Source organism: Acipenser ruthenus, chromosome 36 (assembly GCF_902713425.1).
Source record: "Acipenser ruthenus chromosome 36, fAciRut3.2 maternal haplotype, whole genome shotgun sequence".
In the NCBI taxonomy this organism is placed as follows: domain Eukaryota; kingdom Metazoa; phylum Chordata; class Actinopteri; order Acipenseriformes; family Acipenseridae; genus Acipenser; species Acipenser ruthenus.
This window is the reverse complement of record NC_081224.1, coordinates 22,501-37,500: the sequence shown is the minus strand read 5'-3', so window position 1 is coordinate 37,500 and position 15,000 is coordinate 22,501. Positions and strand designations below refer to the sequence as shown.

Below are 15,000 nucleotides of genomic sequence, written 5' to 3'. Positions count from 1 at the left end.
AGACTGGCGGACGGACGGACGGACGGATGCTCCTTACCCAGCAGGGAGTGGATCCAGCCTGGCCCCTCTGCTCTGCCTCTCCGCTCCCCGCCCTCTCCTCCCTGGGACCGGCTGCTCTGGAGGCAGCCCAGCAGGATCGCGGCGCTGAGAAGAAGCCTCATCTTCATCTGTCCTGGAGAGAGAGTGAGTGAGGGAGTGAGGGAGAGAGAGGAGTCATTTATACCCTTCCATCCCTGAGCCGCGGGGATGCCTGCTCGCTCACACTAAGGTGAGCGTTAACCCTCCACTCCCCCTCCTAGTCAAAACCAGACCAGTGCGGACTGAGCTGGGACTGATAGGGGCGTGGGGGGGGGGGGGGCGATTGCCGCATCACGTTATCGTAAAGAGTTAGTTGCACACAAGTTTGTTAGTTTTTTTCATGCATTTTGTTATTTTATTTCTGGGAGGTGGATACAAAAAGTAAGATATTCTGAATGTTGAAAATACCTGGCTAATCCCCGACCCCATTGTGGAAACGTGTTTCTGTTTATGACTCTCACTCCATCACAGCACTGCAGACAGACAGACAGAGAGAGAGAGAGGGAGGCACGCTCTGGCATTAATCACGTCTGCAGATAAAAGTCATGGAGACGGATGCATATTTACATATTGAAGAGGCGGCCGCTGCTCCTCGAAGGGTTAACAGGGCAATGTGTCTGTGGTGGGGTGGGGGGGGGGGGTCAGGGGGGAGAAGAAGCCAAAAGAGATTTGAATGGAAATTCCAAGGCTGCTCACACGCACAAACAGAGCATAAATGATGGGATTGTAGGAAATGTGGAATTCTGTACATGACAGAGGAAAGGGAACAGCAACCAAGCCCTGGGGAGCAGAGGGGCAGTGAAGCGCAGAAACAGGGACTCTCTTAATAAAGATCTATTCAAGCCCTGGAGAGCAGAGGGGCAGTGAAGCGCAGAAACAGGGACTCTCTTAATAAAGATCTATACAAGCCCTGGAGAGCAGAGGGGCAGTGAAGCTCAGAAACAGGGACTCTCTTAATAATGATCTATTCAAGCCCTGGAGAGCAGAGGGGCAGTGAAGCGCAGAAACAGGGACTCTCTTAATAAAGATCTATTCAAGCCCTGGAGAGCAGAGGGGCAGTGAAGCACAGAAACAGGGACTCTCTTAATAAAGATCTATACAAGCCCTGGAGAGCAGAGGGGCAGTGAAGCACAGAAACAGGGACTCTCTTAATAAAGATCTATACAAGCCCTGGAGAGCAGAGGGGCAGTGAAGCACAGAAACAGGGACTCTCTTAATAAAGATCTATTCAAGCCCTGGAGAGCAGAGGGGCAGTGAAGCGCAGAAACAGGGACTCTCTTAATAAAGATCTATACAAGCCCTGGGGAGCCAGAGCACACACGAGAGGTTGTAAACGCTGTGGTACAGTGATCTCAAGAACAAGCAACGGATCAAAGAGAACGTTTCATGTGTTGGAAAGAGTGTAGTACAGATTTACACACCGGCCGTCTCTCTGAGACAGGCGAGGAGCGCGGCCCGTCTCTCCGAGACAGGCGAGGAGCGCGGCCCGTCTCTCCGAGACAGGCGAGGAGCGCGGCCCGTCTCTCCGAGACAGGCGAGGAGCGCGGCCCGTCTCTCCGAGACAGGCGAGGAGCGCGGCCCGTCTCTCCGAGACAGGCGAGGAGCGCGGCCCGTCTCTCCGAGACAGGCGAGGAGCGTGGCCCGTCTCTCTGAGACAGTTGAGGAGCGCGGCCCGTCTCTCCGAGGCAGGCGAGGAGCGCGGCCCGTCTCTCTGAGACAGGCGAGGAGCGCGGCCCGTCTCTCTGAGACAGGCGAGGAGCGCGGCCCGTCTCTCTGAGACAGGCGAGGAGCGCGGCCCGTCTCTCTGAGGTGCTGTTTCTTCACTAGGCTGTGTCAGGGCAACCCTCGCCCCTGAGCCCCGAGCTGGAGGCAGTGCTGCACTGGAAACACAGGGAGGAGCGGGAGAGGGAAGCAGGCTTTGGTAGGTGAACGTCGGCCCCAGGAATATCCCATCCATCAGACCGGCTAATCCCGGGATAGCGTGAGCATATCAGGGACTGGAGACGAGTGTAAATCACAGACAGGGACAACAGGAAGCCAGAGCACATTCCTTCCACTCTCAAGGGAAGAGAGGGGAGAGGGGAGAGGGGAGAGGGGAGAGGGGAGAGGGGAGAGGAGGGGAGAGAGGGGAGAGGGGAGAGGGGAGAGGGGAGAGAGGGGAGAGGGGAGAGGGGAGAGGAGGGGAGAGAGGGGAGAGGGGAGAGGAGGGGAGAGGGGGGAGAGGGGAGAGGAGGGGAGAGGGGAGAGGCAGGTATACCGTGTCTGTCGGGCAGTTGGCTCCTGATTGCCTTTTCCTGTAAATGACGGGCCAGTCAGCAATGTGAGGAATCCAGCATTACTGACACACGCACACACGCACACACACACACACACACACACATACTTACACACACTTACATACACACACACACACATTTACACACACGCACAGATACACTCATAGACACAGTGATTCAGACGGGAGAGTGACACGGAGCTGAGAGTGATTCAGACGGGAGTGTGTCACGGAGCTCAGAGTGATTCAGACAGGAGTGTGATTGAACTGCAGGGATCAGCTCTCTGGTAGAGTTACAGTTACAATGACACTGCAGTTACAGTGACTGCAGACTGGCTGTACTGTGACTGACCCCAGGGCTGCTGGAGTCACAGCTTTGTCGCACTGCTCCGTGGGAAAGGGAGGGCAGTGAGAGAGCTCTCGGAGGGTTAAGTCTGCCTGCAGACTCGCTGCTCTCCTATCTTGTCTATTTGTTTTTTCTCTGCTCTATCAGGTGGAATGCTATTTATAGAACCCAAACACTGTGCTGTCTGTGATGAGAGCGTCCGTCCCTGATCAGGAACACAAGCATTCCAGCACTAACTGAAGAGATGAGAGCGTCCGTCCCTGATCAGGAACACAAGCATTCCAGCACTAACTGAAGAGATGAGAGCGTCCGTCCCTGATCAGGAGCACAAGCATTCCAGCACTAACTGAAGAAATGAGAGCGTCCGTCCCTGATCAGGAGCACAAGCATTCCAGCACTAACTGAAGAGATGAGAGCGTCCGTCCCTGATCAGGAACACAAGCATTCCAGCACTAACTGAAGAGATGAGAGCGTCCGTCCCTGATCAGGAACACAAGCATTCCAGCACTAACTGAAGAGATGAGAGCGTCCGTCCCTGATCAGGAACACAAGCATTCCAGCACTAACTGAAGAAATGTGCCGAGGGGAGAGAGGAGAGGGGAGAGAGGAGAGAGGAGAATGGGGGAGAGGATGGAGGAGAGAGGAGGGGAGGAGGGGGAGAGGGGAGAGGATGGAGGGGAGAGGGGAGAGGGGAGAGAGAGGAGGGGAGAGAGAGGGGGGGAGAGAGAGGAGGGGAGAGAGAGGAGAGGGGGGGGAGAGATGAGAGGGGAGAGAGAGGAGGGGAGAGAGAGGAGGGGAGAGAGAGGAGAGGGGGGGAGAGGAGAGGAGAGGGGGGAGAGAGGAGAGAGAGGGGGAGAGAGGAGAGGGGGGGGAGAGAGGAGAGGGGAGAGAGAGGAGGGGAGAGAGAGGGGGGGAGAGAGAGGGGGAGAGAGGAGAGGGGGGGGGAGAGGATGGAGGAGAGGGGGGGGAGAGGATGGAGGAGAGAGGAGGGGGAGAGGATGGAGGAGAGAGGAGGGGAGGATGGAGGGGAGGGGAGGGGAGAGGGGAGGGGAGAGGAGGTAGAGAGGAGGTGGAGAGGGGAGAGGGGGGAGGAGAGAGTAGAGGGGGAGACGAGGGGACAGGAGAGGGGAGAGGAGGGGGAGGAGGGAGGGGAGATTATATATTATATATTATGGATTGTGCGTGTGTGTGTGTGTGTGTGTGTTTGTGTTTTCTGATTCCTAGAGCCTTGCACTCTGCCGCCAGGGACCAGTGGAAAGAATTCAGAGAGACGGGCCAGCGGAGAGAATTCAAATACTGAGGTAGCATTGAGCACACCTACCTTAATCACACACACACATACCTACCTTAATCACACACACACACACACACACACACACACCTACCTTAATCACACACACACACACACACACACACACACACACCTACCTTAATCACACACACACACACCTACCTTAATCACACACACACACACACACACACACACCTACCTTAATCACACACACACAACCCTACCTTAATCACACACAACCCTACCTTAATCACACACACACACACACACACACACAACCCTACCTTAATCACACACACACACACCCACAACCCTACCTTAATCACACACACACACACCCACACCCCCTTCTCCAGTGCAATGCTGTCTCTGTCTCAGTGAGGTGAGCACAACGGCAGCCCGTATTCTAGCTAACGTGGGCGTTGTGTAATGTGAGGGTCACCTCTCCAGACTGGTGGTGTTAAACTGATCAAGCCTGAATGCTGCTGCTGCTGTTTCATGAGCGGTGCTGTCAGCCCCAGAGCGTCTCTCTCACCCCGACTCCTTCGTCTGCATTGCTATCCTGCCCGGAGCTGAGAGCGCAGGAATGCTGCTGGCTGAGTCCCTTCACAAAAATATTTACCGGGGTGGGGGGGGGAGCAGATTTGTCGGGAGTCTCGGTCTTCACAGAGATCCCAGCTGTCACACACAAAGCCCTGCAGATCAAGCCTCTGTCTCTCCCCCTCGCTGGTACAATGTGAACAATGCAGCTCCACGTATAGTGTGGTGAACACACAGCGACTCGCAAGAGAGATCCTGTACGCACTGGCAGAGGTGCAGAGAGACGGGCCGCGCTCCTCGCCTGTCTCAGAGAGACGGGCCGCGCTCCTCGCCTGTCTCAGAGAGACGGGCCGCGCTCCTCGCCTGTCTCGGAGAGACGGGCCGCGCTCCTCGCCTGTCTCGGAGAGACGGGCCGCGCTCCTCGCCTGTCTCGGAGAGACGGGCCGCGCTCCTCGCCTGTCTCGGAGAGACGGGCCGCGCTCCTCGCCTGTCTCGGAGAGACGGGCCGCGCTCCTCGCCTGCCTCGGAGAGACGGGCCGCGCTCCTCGCCTGCCTCAGAGAGACGGGCCGCGCTCCTCGCCTGCCTCAGAGAGACGGGCCGCGCTCCTCGCCTGCCTCAGAGAGACGGGCCGCGCTCCTCGCCTGCCTCAGAGAGACGGGCCGCGCTCCTCGCCTGCCTCAGAGAGACGGGCCGCGCTCCTCGCCTGTCTCAGAGAGACGGGCCGCGCTCCTCGCCTGTCTCAGAGAGACGGGCCGCGCTCCTCGCCTGTCACACAGTTCAGTCTGTCACGTGGTTCAGTCTTGCTGTTTCTGCTCACTTGGGAAGCAGTGGTGTCTGCGGGAGACAGGTGTGTCGGAGGGTTTTGCGTCTCTGTTATTGTGTCACCGACAGGGCTGCGTGTAACTGCATGGGGGGAGCAGTGAAGAGCCCTGCGAGATCGTTTCACTCCCTCCCTCTCTCTCTGTCTCTCTCCCCCCCGGGAGGATGGTTTAATTTTCCCGAGAGGATGAACAGTGATGGTTTTATGGATTGGCGTGGCTCCAGGGACTCTTAACAGTTTAAATTCCTATTAATTCCCAGCTATTTTCCTCGGGATTCCAGCGAGGCTCCGACTCCATAAAAGGCCAGGCTGCTGCTGAGCCGGGAGGCAGGTGGCAGGAGATGGGCAGGAATGGATGGAACGGCGCACTTCAGTTGGCTTCAATGGGAAGCATTCTCATGGAATTAGCGTGGCATTCGAAACATCCGCTGGTGTCTGACTCAACCCGCCATGTTTACAGAGAGAGAGAGATTTACCAACCCCCCCCCCCTCCCCGCTCACTCACCAAAACAGCAGTTACCCAACACAGTCCCACACCCATCCTGACACCAGGGCCTCCCAAACTACACACGAGCCCTGCTGCTGCACCCCGTCCCGGGACTCAGAGCGCCCCTCAATGAAGTCTACTATTATTATTAATATTGAAATGATCAGGAGCCAGGAGTTTGAGCAGGGTTACAAACTCACACTAGCCCTGCTGCTGCTGCTGCTGCTGCTGCTGCACCCAGTCCTGGGGTTCAGAGCTCCCCTCAATGAAGTCTAGTATTATTATTAATATTGAAATGATCAGGAGCCAGGAGTTTGAGCAGGGTTAGTTTCTATCCCTTCCACAACCCAACCCCCCACAGACACAACACAAAGAGACCAGGGTCTTATTAAATTTCATTTTTATTACCATTTTACAAAACCCTCCACCTCTTCTGCTCCCAGTCAGAACTCTGTGGTCCCACAGCAGTGCCACGGGGAGCGAGGGGAAGGACGCGCAGAGCAGGGACGCACAGAGGGAGGGGGGGCTGGTGTGGAGCCGCAGAGCAGGGACGCACAGAGGGAGGGGGGTTGGTGTGGAGCCGCAGAGCAGGGACGCACAGAGGGAGGGGGGTTGGTGTGGAGCCGCAGAGCAGGGACGCACAGAGGGAGGGGGGCTGGTGTGGAGCCGCAGAGCAGGGACGCACAGAGGGAGGGGGGGTTGGTGTGGAGCCGCCAGAGCAGGGACGCACAGAGGGAGGGGGGTTGGTGTGGAGCCGCAGAGCAGGGACGCACAGAGGGAGGGGGGTTGGTGTGGAGCCGCAGAGCAGGGACGCACAGAGGGAGGGGGGTTGGTGTGGAGCCGCAGAGCAGGGACGCACAGAGGGAGGGGGGCTGGTGTGGAGCCGCAGAGCAGGGACGCACAGAGGGAGGGGGGTTGGTGTGGAGCCGCAGAGCAGGGACGCACAGAGGGAGGGGGGTTGGTGTGGAGCCGCAGAGCAGGGACGCACAGAGGGAGGGGGGTTGGTGTGGAGCCGCAGAGCAGGGACGCACAGAGGGAGGGGGGCTGGTGTGGAGCCGCAGAGCAGGGACGCACAGAGGGAGGGGGGTTGGTGTGGAGCCGCAGAGCAGGGACGCACAGAGGGAGGGGGGTTGGTGTGGAGCCGCAGAGCTCTGGGTTCAGTCCCTCCCCTCCCCTCCCCTCCCCTCCCCTCCTCACTGCTTGATGTAGAAGTGCATCTTGTCAGCGATGCTCTTGCGCTCTGGGTTCAGTCCCTCCCCTCCCCTCCCCTCCTCACTGCTTGATGTAGAAGTGCATCTTGTCAGCGATGCTCTTGCGCTCTGGGTTCAGTCCAGTCCCTCCCCTCCCCTCCCCTCCCCTCCCCTCCTCACTGCTTGATGTAGAAGTGCATCTTGTCAGCGATGCTCTTGCGCTCTGGGTTCAGTCTCTTCAGGATCTGGGCCAGCACGTTCACAGTCTGCTCGCTGCTCAGACCCGTGCGCTTCGTTTGGAACTTCTTGAGCAGGTCCTTCGTGGTCATCGGCTTCCGGATGAGATAGCGGCGCACAGCCTCCTCGGTCAGGTGAACATCGCTGGGGAGGGGAGGGGGGAGGGGGTTAGAGATTCAGTTGTTTTAGGAGGACGCTGTTTGTTATTACGTCTCGTTCTTATAACTTGTTTTTGTTTATTTTATTTTTTCACAGCACGTTTTTTTTTTTTTTGTGGTTTTAAAAATCTAGCGTCTTACAGACTTGAGATTTAAAACCGGGAGAGACAACTCCAGTCAAAGCTGCAGCTCAGGAAACTAACCCAGTATACTTGAGTATGTGTGTGCGTATCAGTGGGTGTGTGTCAGTGTGTGTGTCAGTGTGTGTATGTGTGTGTGTATCAGTGGGTGTGTGTGTGTGTGTATCAGCGTGTGTGTATCAGTGTCTGTGTGTGTGTGTGTGTATCAGTGTGTGTGTGTGTGTATCAGCGTGTGTGTGTGTGTGTATCAGCGTGTGTGTGTGTGTTTGTTCTTACCTGCTGCTGGGGGTGCATTTCCCTGACGGGGGCTGGGGGGTTGATTTCCCAGAGGTGCTCTGTGCGTTCGGCTCCATCTTCAGCCTCTTGGCAGCGGGGGTGTCTGGGCCCCCCTGCCCCTGCCTCTTACCTGCAAACAGAGAAACACAAACCTGTACGACACTCTCTCCAACACATGAAGCGTTCTCTGTGATCCGTTGCTTGTTCTCGAGACCACTGTGCCACAGCGCTTACAACTTCTCCAGTGTGGATCCCTACCTCCCTGCCTCTCCAGTGTGGATCCCTACCTCCCTGCCTCTCCAGTGTGGATCCCTACCTCCCTGCCTCCCCAGTGTGGATCCCTACCTCCCTGCCTCTCCAGTGTGGATCCCTACCTCCCTGTCTCCCCAGTGTGGATCCCTACCTCCCTGCCTCTCCAGTGTGGATCCCTACCTCCCTGCCTCCCCAGTGTGGATCCCTACCTCCCTGCCTCTCCAGTGTGGATCCCTACCTCCCTGCCTCTCCAGTGTGGATCCCTACCTCCCTGCCTCTCCAGTGTGGATCCCTACCTCCCTGCCTCCCCAGTGTGGATCCCTACCTCCCTGCCTCTCCAGTGTGGATCCCTGCCTCCCCAGTGTGGATCTCTACCTCCCTGCCTCCCCAGTGTGGATCCCTACCTCCTTGCTCCAGCTTGCTGGCTGCAGCGCGCAGTGTGGACGAGGTGCTCCCCGAGTCCAGGGAGGGGGTTCCGGGGCGACTGCCGGCCCGAGAGCTCCCCGCTGAGCCTTTCCCCCCCGGCCTCTTGGGAGGAGTCTTCTTCCTCTGCAGGGAGACAAGCACAGCGCTGAGATACAGAGAGAGAGCGCAGGTGCATCTCAACAGTGCAGCACGAATACAAAGAGAGACCTAAACAGACCCCACCCCCCTCACCGACATGAAGAGCGCTGAGGCCGTCTCCCCATCAATATCACTGTCCGTCCATCCGTCCCCAACCCCCAAACCCCAAACCCCAAACCCCAACCCCCCCTCACCGACATGAAGAGCGCTGAGGCCGTCTCCCCATCAATATCACTGTCCTCTGAGGAGTCCGAGTCGTCACTGCTGTCTGAGAGAGAGAGAGAGAGAGACGCAGGTCAGTGTGGGGTGTGGGGTGTGGGGTGTGTGTGTGTGGGGGGGTGTGTGTGGGGTGTGTGGGGGGGGTGTGTGGGGTGTGTGGGGGGGGGTGTGTGGGGTGTGTGGGGGGGGTGTGTGGGGTGTGGGGTGTGGGGTGTGGGGTGTGGGGTGTGGGGTGTGGGGTGTGGGGTGTGGGGTGTGTGTGGGGGGGGGCGGTGTGGGGTGTGTGTGTGGGGGGGGGGGCTCCGTTGCTCTGCTAATAGCCGCTACCAGGGTTTGTTTCACAAGTCGTTGTGAAATGAAGTTTGTTGATCCACTGTAGCGTTTCTTTGTTTATTTTTGCCTATTAATGGACATTTAGGTCTGATTTATAAAAAAACAAACGAAACTTCATTTACTGACACACGTCTCGACTGGACTCGAAACCCCTTTCAATATTATAACAGGACTCGGAGCAGAGCCTCGTCCCGGCGGGACTCGGAGAGGAGCCTCGTCCCCACGGGACTCGGAGCGGAGCCTCGTCCCGGCGGGACTCGGAGCGGAGCCTCGTCCCGGCGGGACTCGGAGCGGAGCCTCGTCCCGGCGGGACTCGGAGCGGAGCCTCGTCCCGGCGGGACTCGGAGCGGAGCCTCGTCCCGGCGGGACTCGGAGCGGAGCCTCGACCCCGGCGGGACTCGGAGCGGAGCCTCGTCCCCGCGGGACTCGGAGAGGAGCCTCGTCCCCGCGGGACTCGGAGCGGAGCGCCTCTCCTCACGGCTCCAGTACCTTTCTTCTTCTTCTTCTCCTGCTGGACGGGAGTCTTCTTGCCCTCCTCCTCGTCCTCCTCCTCCTCCTCGTCCTCCTTCTTCTCCTCCTTCTTCTCCTCCTCGCTCTCCTCACTGCTGTCCGACGCCTCGTCGATCCCTGAGGGAAACAGAGACAAAGAACACACACACAGTGTCAAACACAAACTACACACAACACACACACAGAGTTAAACACAAACTACACACAACACACACACAGAGTTAAACACAAACTACACACAACACACACACAGTGTCAAACACAAACTACACACAACACACACACACAGTGTCAAACACAAACTACACACACACACACACAGAGTTAAACACAAACTACACAGAACACACACACACAGAGTCATACACACACACACACACAGAGTCAAACACAAACTACACACACACACACACACAGAGTCAAACACAAACTACACACACACACACACACACACACGGACACACACACACCTTTGGGCACGTTCTGTCCCTTGTTTGGTTTCATCTTCTCTGGTTCGTCATCTTCCGAGCTGCAGGGAAAGGATTTCATGATTTCATTGACTGATCCTGGACCGGCTAAACCAGGGATGGGCACTTCCGGTCCTGGAGGGCCGGTGTCCCTCCTGGTGTTCATTCCAACTGACCAATTAAGCTTCTAATAAGCACTTAATTTGTGCAATTAAGTAATTTAGGGCACAGTTTGAACAAAAACCAGGAGGGACACCGGCCCTCCAGGACTGGAATTGCCCACCCCTGGGCTAAACAAATCTCTGCTCCAACAATCGAATCGACCAATCTTTACTTCTTATATAGCGCCTTTCGTGACGAAGCGCTACGCAGACACAAAATAAAAACAAAGAAAAAGTACATTCAACACACAACGGGAGTTGAAATACCCCTTTAAAACGTGCAGGCATTCGAACCATCACTTTAAAAAATCAGACAGCAGCTGAACTGATGCAGTGGATTCATCATCGTGGCGCCCTGCTGACAGCCCAGTCCTGCACACCGATTCGACTGCGTTAAGCTCAGGCACGTCTTCAGCAGTGAGGGCTGACGCGACGCCTGCTTGCTCCTCAGTGCTGGTTATTCAGCCCCTCGGTTAGGAGTGGGTCTCTCACCTGCTCTCGTCTGACATGTAATCCACCTCCAGCCCCTCGAAGTCTCCGTCATCGCTGTCCTCGATCGCCTCGCTGTCAGAGCCGCCCTTCTTCTTCTTCCTCTTCTTCGCGGTCGTCTTCTTCGTCTTGCTCTTCTCGTCCGCGGCCGCCTTCTTGGGCTTGCTGTCTCCGTCTGCACCCCGGAGGAGAGAGACGCACAAAAAAGAGAAAAATATAAAAAAGGGAACAAACAAATCCCCAGGAATGCACGTTGGTGTAGTTCTGTCAACGAAAACAAGACCTCTCCTCACCCCCTCCTCTCCTCTCTGATCCTCACCCCCTCCTCTCCTCTCTCCTCAACCCCTCCCCCTCCTCCCTCCCTCCCTCTCTCTCCCTCTCCCTCTCCCCCCTCCCTCTCCTCACCCCCTCCTCCCTCTCCTCACCCCCTCCTCTCCTCTCCCCCTCCTCGCTCTCCTCTCCTCTCCCCCTCCTCGCTCTCCTCTCCTCTCCCCCTCCTCGCTCTCCTCTCCTCCCTCACTCTCCTAACCCCCTCCTCGCTCTCCTCTCTCCTCTCTCCTCTCTCCTCCTCTCCAACCCCTCGCTCTCCTCTCCTCACCCCCCTCCCTCTCCTCACCCCCTCCTCACTCTCCTCTCTCCTCCTCTCCTCTCCCCCCTCCTCTCCTCGCTCTCCTCTCCTCCTCTCCTCACCTCTCCTCTCCCCCTCCTCGCTCTCCTCCTCTCCTCTCCTCTCCTCTCCCCCTCCTCACTCTCCTCTCTCCTCCTCTCCTCTCCTCTCCCCCTCCTCTCCTCGCTCTCCTCTCTCCTCACCTCTCCTCACCTCTCCTAACCCCCTCCTCGCTCTCCTCTCCTCTCCTCCCTCCTCTCCCCCTCCTCGCTCTCCTCCTCACCCCCCTCCTCGCTCTCCTCGCTCTCCTCTCCTCTCCTCCCTCCTCTCCTCTCCCCCTCCTCGCTCTCCTCCTCACCCCCCTCCTCGCTCTCCACTCCTCTCTCCTCCCCCCCTCACCCCCCTCCTCGCTCTCCTCTCCCCCACCTCGCTCTCCCCCCTCCTCTCCTCACCCCCCCTCCTCGCTCTCCTCGCTCTCCTCGGTGCTGCTCATCTCCAGGTCATCCTCCAGGTCGTGTATCTTCAGCTCGCTGCTCTTCTTCTTCCCCTTTGCTTTCCCTTTCCCCTTCCCTTTCCCCTTCTCCTTCTCCTCCTCCTCATCCTCTCCATCATCCCTGTCCTGGTCCTTCAGTCTGCGCTGCAGCATGATGCTGAAGTGATTCACTACCTTGTTCCTCCTGCAGGGGGAGACAGACACACACCAGCGCTGTGTAACAACGGAGCCACAGAGACACACACACTCTCACAGAGACAAACACTCAGAGATACACACTCTCTCTCTCTCTCGCAGACTCACACACACTCTCTCTCTCGCAGACTCACACACTCTCTCTCCCAGACTCACACTCTCTCTCTCTCTCTCTCTCTCTCTCTCTCTCTCTCTCTCTCAGACTGGCTGCTGTGTTTCAGGTGGTTTCTCAAGCTGTACAGAAGTGTTACCGGTCCCACTCCTCCTCAGCCTCCTCTGCGGTCAGGGTGCGGTGTCTCTCAGACTCACACACTCTCTCTCTCTCTCTCTCTCTCACACTCTCTCTCTCTCTCTCTCTCTCTCTCTCTCTCTCTGACTGGCTGCTGTGTTTCAGGTGGTTTCTCAAGCTGTACAGAAGTGTTACCGGTCCCACTCCTCCTCAGCCTCCTCTGCGGTCAGGGTGCGGTGTCGGGCCACGGTGCTGAAGTTGTACCAGGTGTGGACGGGGAAGGCCTCGAAGGCTCCGTCGGGACACTGAGTGAAGATGTAATAGCAGGCATTATCCGTCACGCCACCCTTCTTCTGCCCTTTGAACCTGACGGGACGGGACGGACAGGCTGTTAAAAACACCTGAGAGAGAGAGGCGATGCAGAGTGTGGAGAGAGGGAGGGAGAGAGAGAGAGAGAGAGAGAGGGAGAGAGAGAGAGAGGGAGGGAGAGAGAGGAGAGACAGAGTGTGTGTATATATATATAGAGAGGCGATGAAGAGTGGAGAGAGAGAGAGGAGAGAGTGTGGAGAGGGAGAGAGGGAGGGAGAGAGGGAGGCGATGCAAAGTGTGTATAGAGAGAGGTGATGCAGTGTGTATACAGTGTGAATGCAGTGTGTACAGTGTGTACAGTGTGTAGGCAGTGTGTACAGTGTGAATGCAGTGTGTACAGTGTGAATGCAGTGTGTACAGTGTGAATGCAGTGTGTACAGTGTGAATGCAGTGTGTACAGTGTGAATGCAGTGTGTAGGCAGTGTGTAGTGTGAATGCAGTGTGTAGGCAGTGTGTACAGTGTGAATGCAGTGTGAATGCAGTGTGTAGGCAGTGTGTAGTGTGAATGCAGTGTGTAGGCAGTGTGTACAGTGTGAATGCAGTGTGTAGGCAGTGTGTAGTGTGAATGCAGTGTGTAGGCAGTGTGTACAGTGTGAATGCAGTGTGAATGCAGTGTGTAGGCAGTGTGAATGCAGTGTGTAGGCAGTGTGAATGCAGTGTGAATGCAGTGTGTAGGCAGTATGAATGCAGTGTGTACAGTGTGTAGGCAGTGTGAACGCAGTGTGTCAGTACAGGCTCCGCACTGCATTGTTAATCGCGGCTCCTCACTTGCGTCCTGCCTTGCCATTGACCCGGAGCAGCCAGGGCTGGTCCTCCAGTTTGAACTCCCGCGGGACAAACCCGAATTTCTTCCTGCGGGACACCTCTCGGAGCTTCTTCCCGAACTCGCTCCCCGCCCCCGTTTCTGGAGCTTCCTCGTCCTGGAACATCCTCTTATTGCTCAGATCACGCTCCATCTTCGCCTGGACACACGCGCGCACAGAGAGACGCGCACACACAGAGAGAGAGACGCGCACAGAGAGACAGACACGCGCAGAGAGAGAGACGCGCAGAGAGACAGACACGCGCAGAGAGACAGACACGCACACAGAGAGAGAGACACGCACAGAGAGAGAGACGCGCACAGAGAGAGAGACGCGCAGAGAGACAGACACGCACAGAGAGACAGACACGCACAGAGAGACAGACACGCACAGAGAGACAGACACGCACAGAGAGACAGACACGCACAGAGTGACGCGCACACACAGAGAGACAGACACGCACAGAGAGACAGACACGCACAGAGAGACAGTCTCCGTTAGAACTTACTGTAGGGTAACACCAATCAGTCATTTTATTTTTTAAAAACAATTTTTACCATCAAAACAGAGCAAGTTTGTGCATGTGTGTGTGTCAGTGCGTGTTAGTGTGTCTGAGTGTGTGCGTGTGTGTCAGTGCGTGTGTGTGTGTGTGTCAGTGCGTGTGCGTTGGATTGAGAGCTGTTTTCAGTGTGAAGTTCCTCTCCGCTGGCCCGTCTCTCGGGGGTGCGGCGCGAGGGACTCACCTGTGTCCAGGTAGAGAAGTTCACCTTGTCCCCCGAGTTGAAGGCCATGACGTTGTACTTCTTGTTTGTGTTCCTGCAGGAGAGACACAACCCGTCACAATCGCAACGCTGAGGTGTCCAAACACAGGACTGCCCTGCGCAATTCACACAGCATCCCGCAGAGCGAGCGAGACTTCACACTGTACAAAGAGATACACAGAGGAAGAAAGAGCGCCGTCTGAAGGGATCTGCACCAGCTGCGTGCATGTACATTACTGTGGGATGTACAGTAACTGCTTGAATTGTTGTTTTATTAAGTATGGTCTACTGTTGCATCTTGCATTCACACAGCGGCCTTCATGCGTTCACATCACAGAGCGCTTCACACAAACACAGCAAGGGGCAGTCCGAACACAGGCAGCTCTGAGCGGACGGGCTTTCAGAGGAGTCTGCGGGTCGGAGTTCGGCTGGGAGGGCGAGTGCTGTGAGATTAGCTCCAGGGACCTGAAGCGTTGCTCTCCACACGAGCGCAAGGTGAGCTGTGGAGCAGGAGGGGGGGACGGATTTGCAGGGAGCCAGGCAGGGAGGGAGGCAGGCAGGCAGGGATGCAGGGAGGCACTTACTTGGGTACTCTGACTGTGTATTCTGTGGAGGACTGCCCACTGCTTCCCTGTAAGAAGATGGTGTTTAAAAAGATGAACGGTTTTTGCATTACAAGCAGAAGAAATGTGCAGAGCAATCTCAAAAC

General features: G+C 56.8%; 3 protein-coding genes across 4 annotated transcripts in view; 1 reads left to right on the top strand and 2 right to left on the bottom strand.

The window, feature by feature from the left end:
• LOC117402008 (persephin) overlaps positions 1 to 167 on the bottom strand; it is a 2,841-nt gene extending 2,674 nt beyond the window's left edge. The window contains exon 1 of the mRNA XM_059007992.1: positions 38 to 167. Coding sequence (XP_058863975.1) covers positions 38 to 167 — 130 coding nt within the window. The remainder of the gene's footprint in view (positions 1 to 37) is intronic.
• A 6,391-nt stretch (positions 168 to 6,558) lies between these two features.
• The window catches only part of LOC117402064 (general transcription factor IIF subunit 1), a 9,109-nt gene continuing 667 nt past the window's right edge, over positions 6,559 to 15,000 (bottom strand). The window contains exons 3-14 of one of the 2 annotated variants that reach the window (XM_059007986.1): positions 14,876 to 14,922; positions 14,274 to 14,346; positions 13,496 to 13,689; positions 12,554 to 12,724; positions 11,896 to 12,118; positions 10,838 to 11,010; positions 10,188 to 10,246; positions 9,697 to 9,834; positions 8,850 to 8,923; positions 8,496 to 8,640; positions 7,840 to 7,969; positions 6,559 to 7,409 (exon numbers count right to left, since the gene is read on the bottom strand). In XM_059007986.1, the coding sequence (XP_058863969.1) occupies positions 7,205 to 7,409; positions 7,840 to 7,969; positions 8,496 to 8,640; positions 8,850 to 8,923; positions 9,697 to 9,834; positions 10,188 to 10,246; positions 10,838 to 11,010; positions 11,896 to 12,118; positions 12,554 to 12,724; positions 13,496 to 13,689; positions 14,274 to 14,346; positions 14,876 to 14,922 (1,632 nt within the window). In that variant the 3' untranslated portion in view covers positions 6,559 to 7,204. Of the gene's footprint in view, positions 7,410 to 7,839; positions 7,970 to 8,368; positions 8,417 to 8,466; positions 8,641 to 8,849; positions 8,924 to 9,696; positions 9,835 to 10,187; positions 10,247 to 10,837; positions 11,011 to 11,895; positions 12,119 to 12,553; positions 12,725 to 13,495; positions 13,690 to 14,273; positions 14,347 to 14,875; positions 14,923 to 15,000 lie in introns of those variants that run through there. The other variant, XM_059007987.1, reaches the window with a different exon arrangement.
• The window catches only part of LOC117968851 (probable splicing factor YJU2B), a 12,468-nt gene continuing 12,068 nt past the window's right edge, over positions 14,601 to 15,000 (top strand). The window contains exon 1 of the mRNA XM_059007989.1: positions 14,601 to 14,786. The gene's annotated coding sequence lies outside the window, so the exon portion shown is untranslated. The remainder of the gene's footprint in view (positions 14,787 to 15,000) is intronic.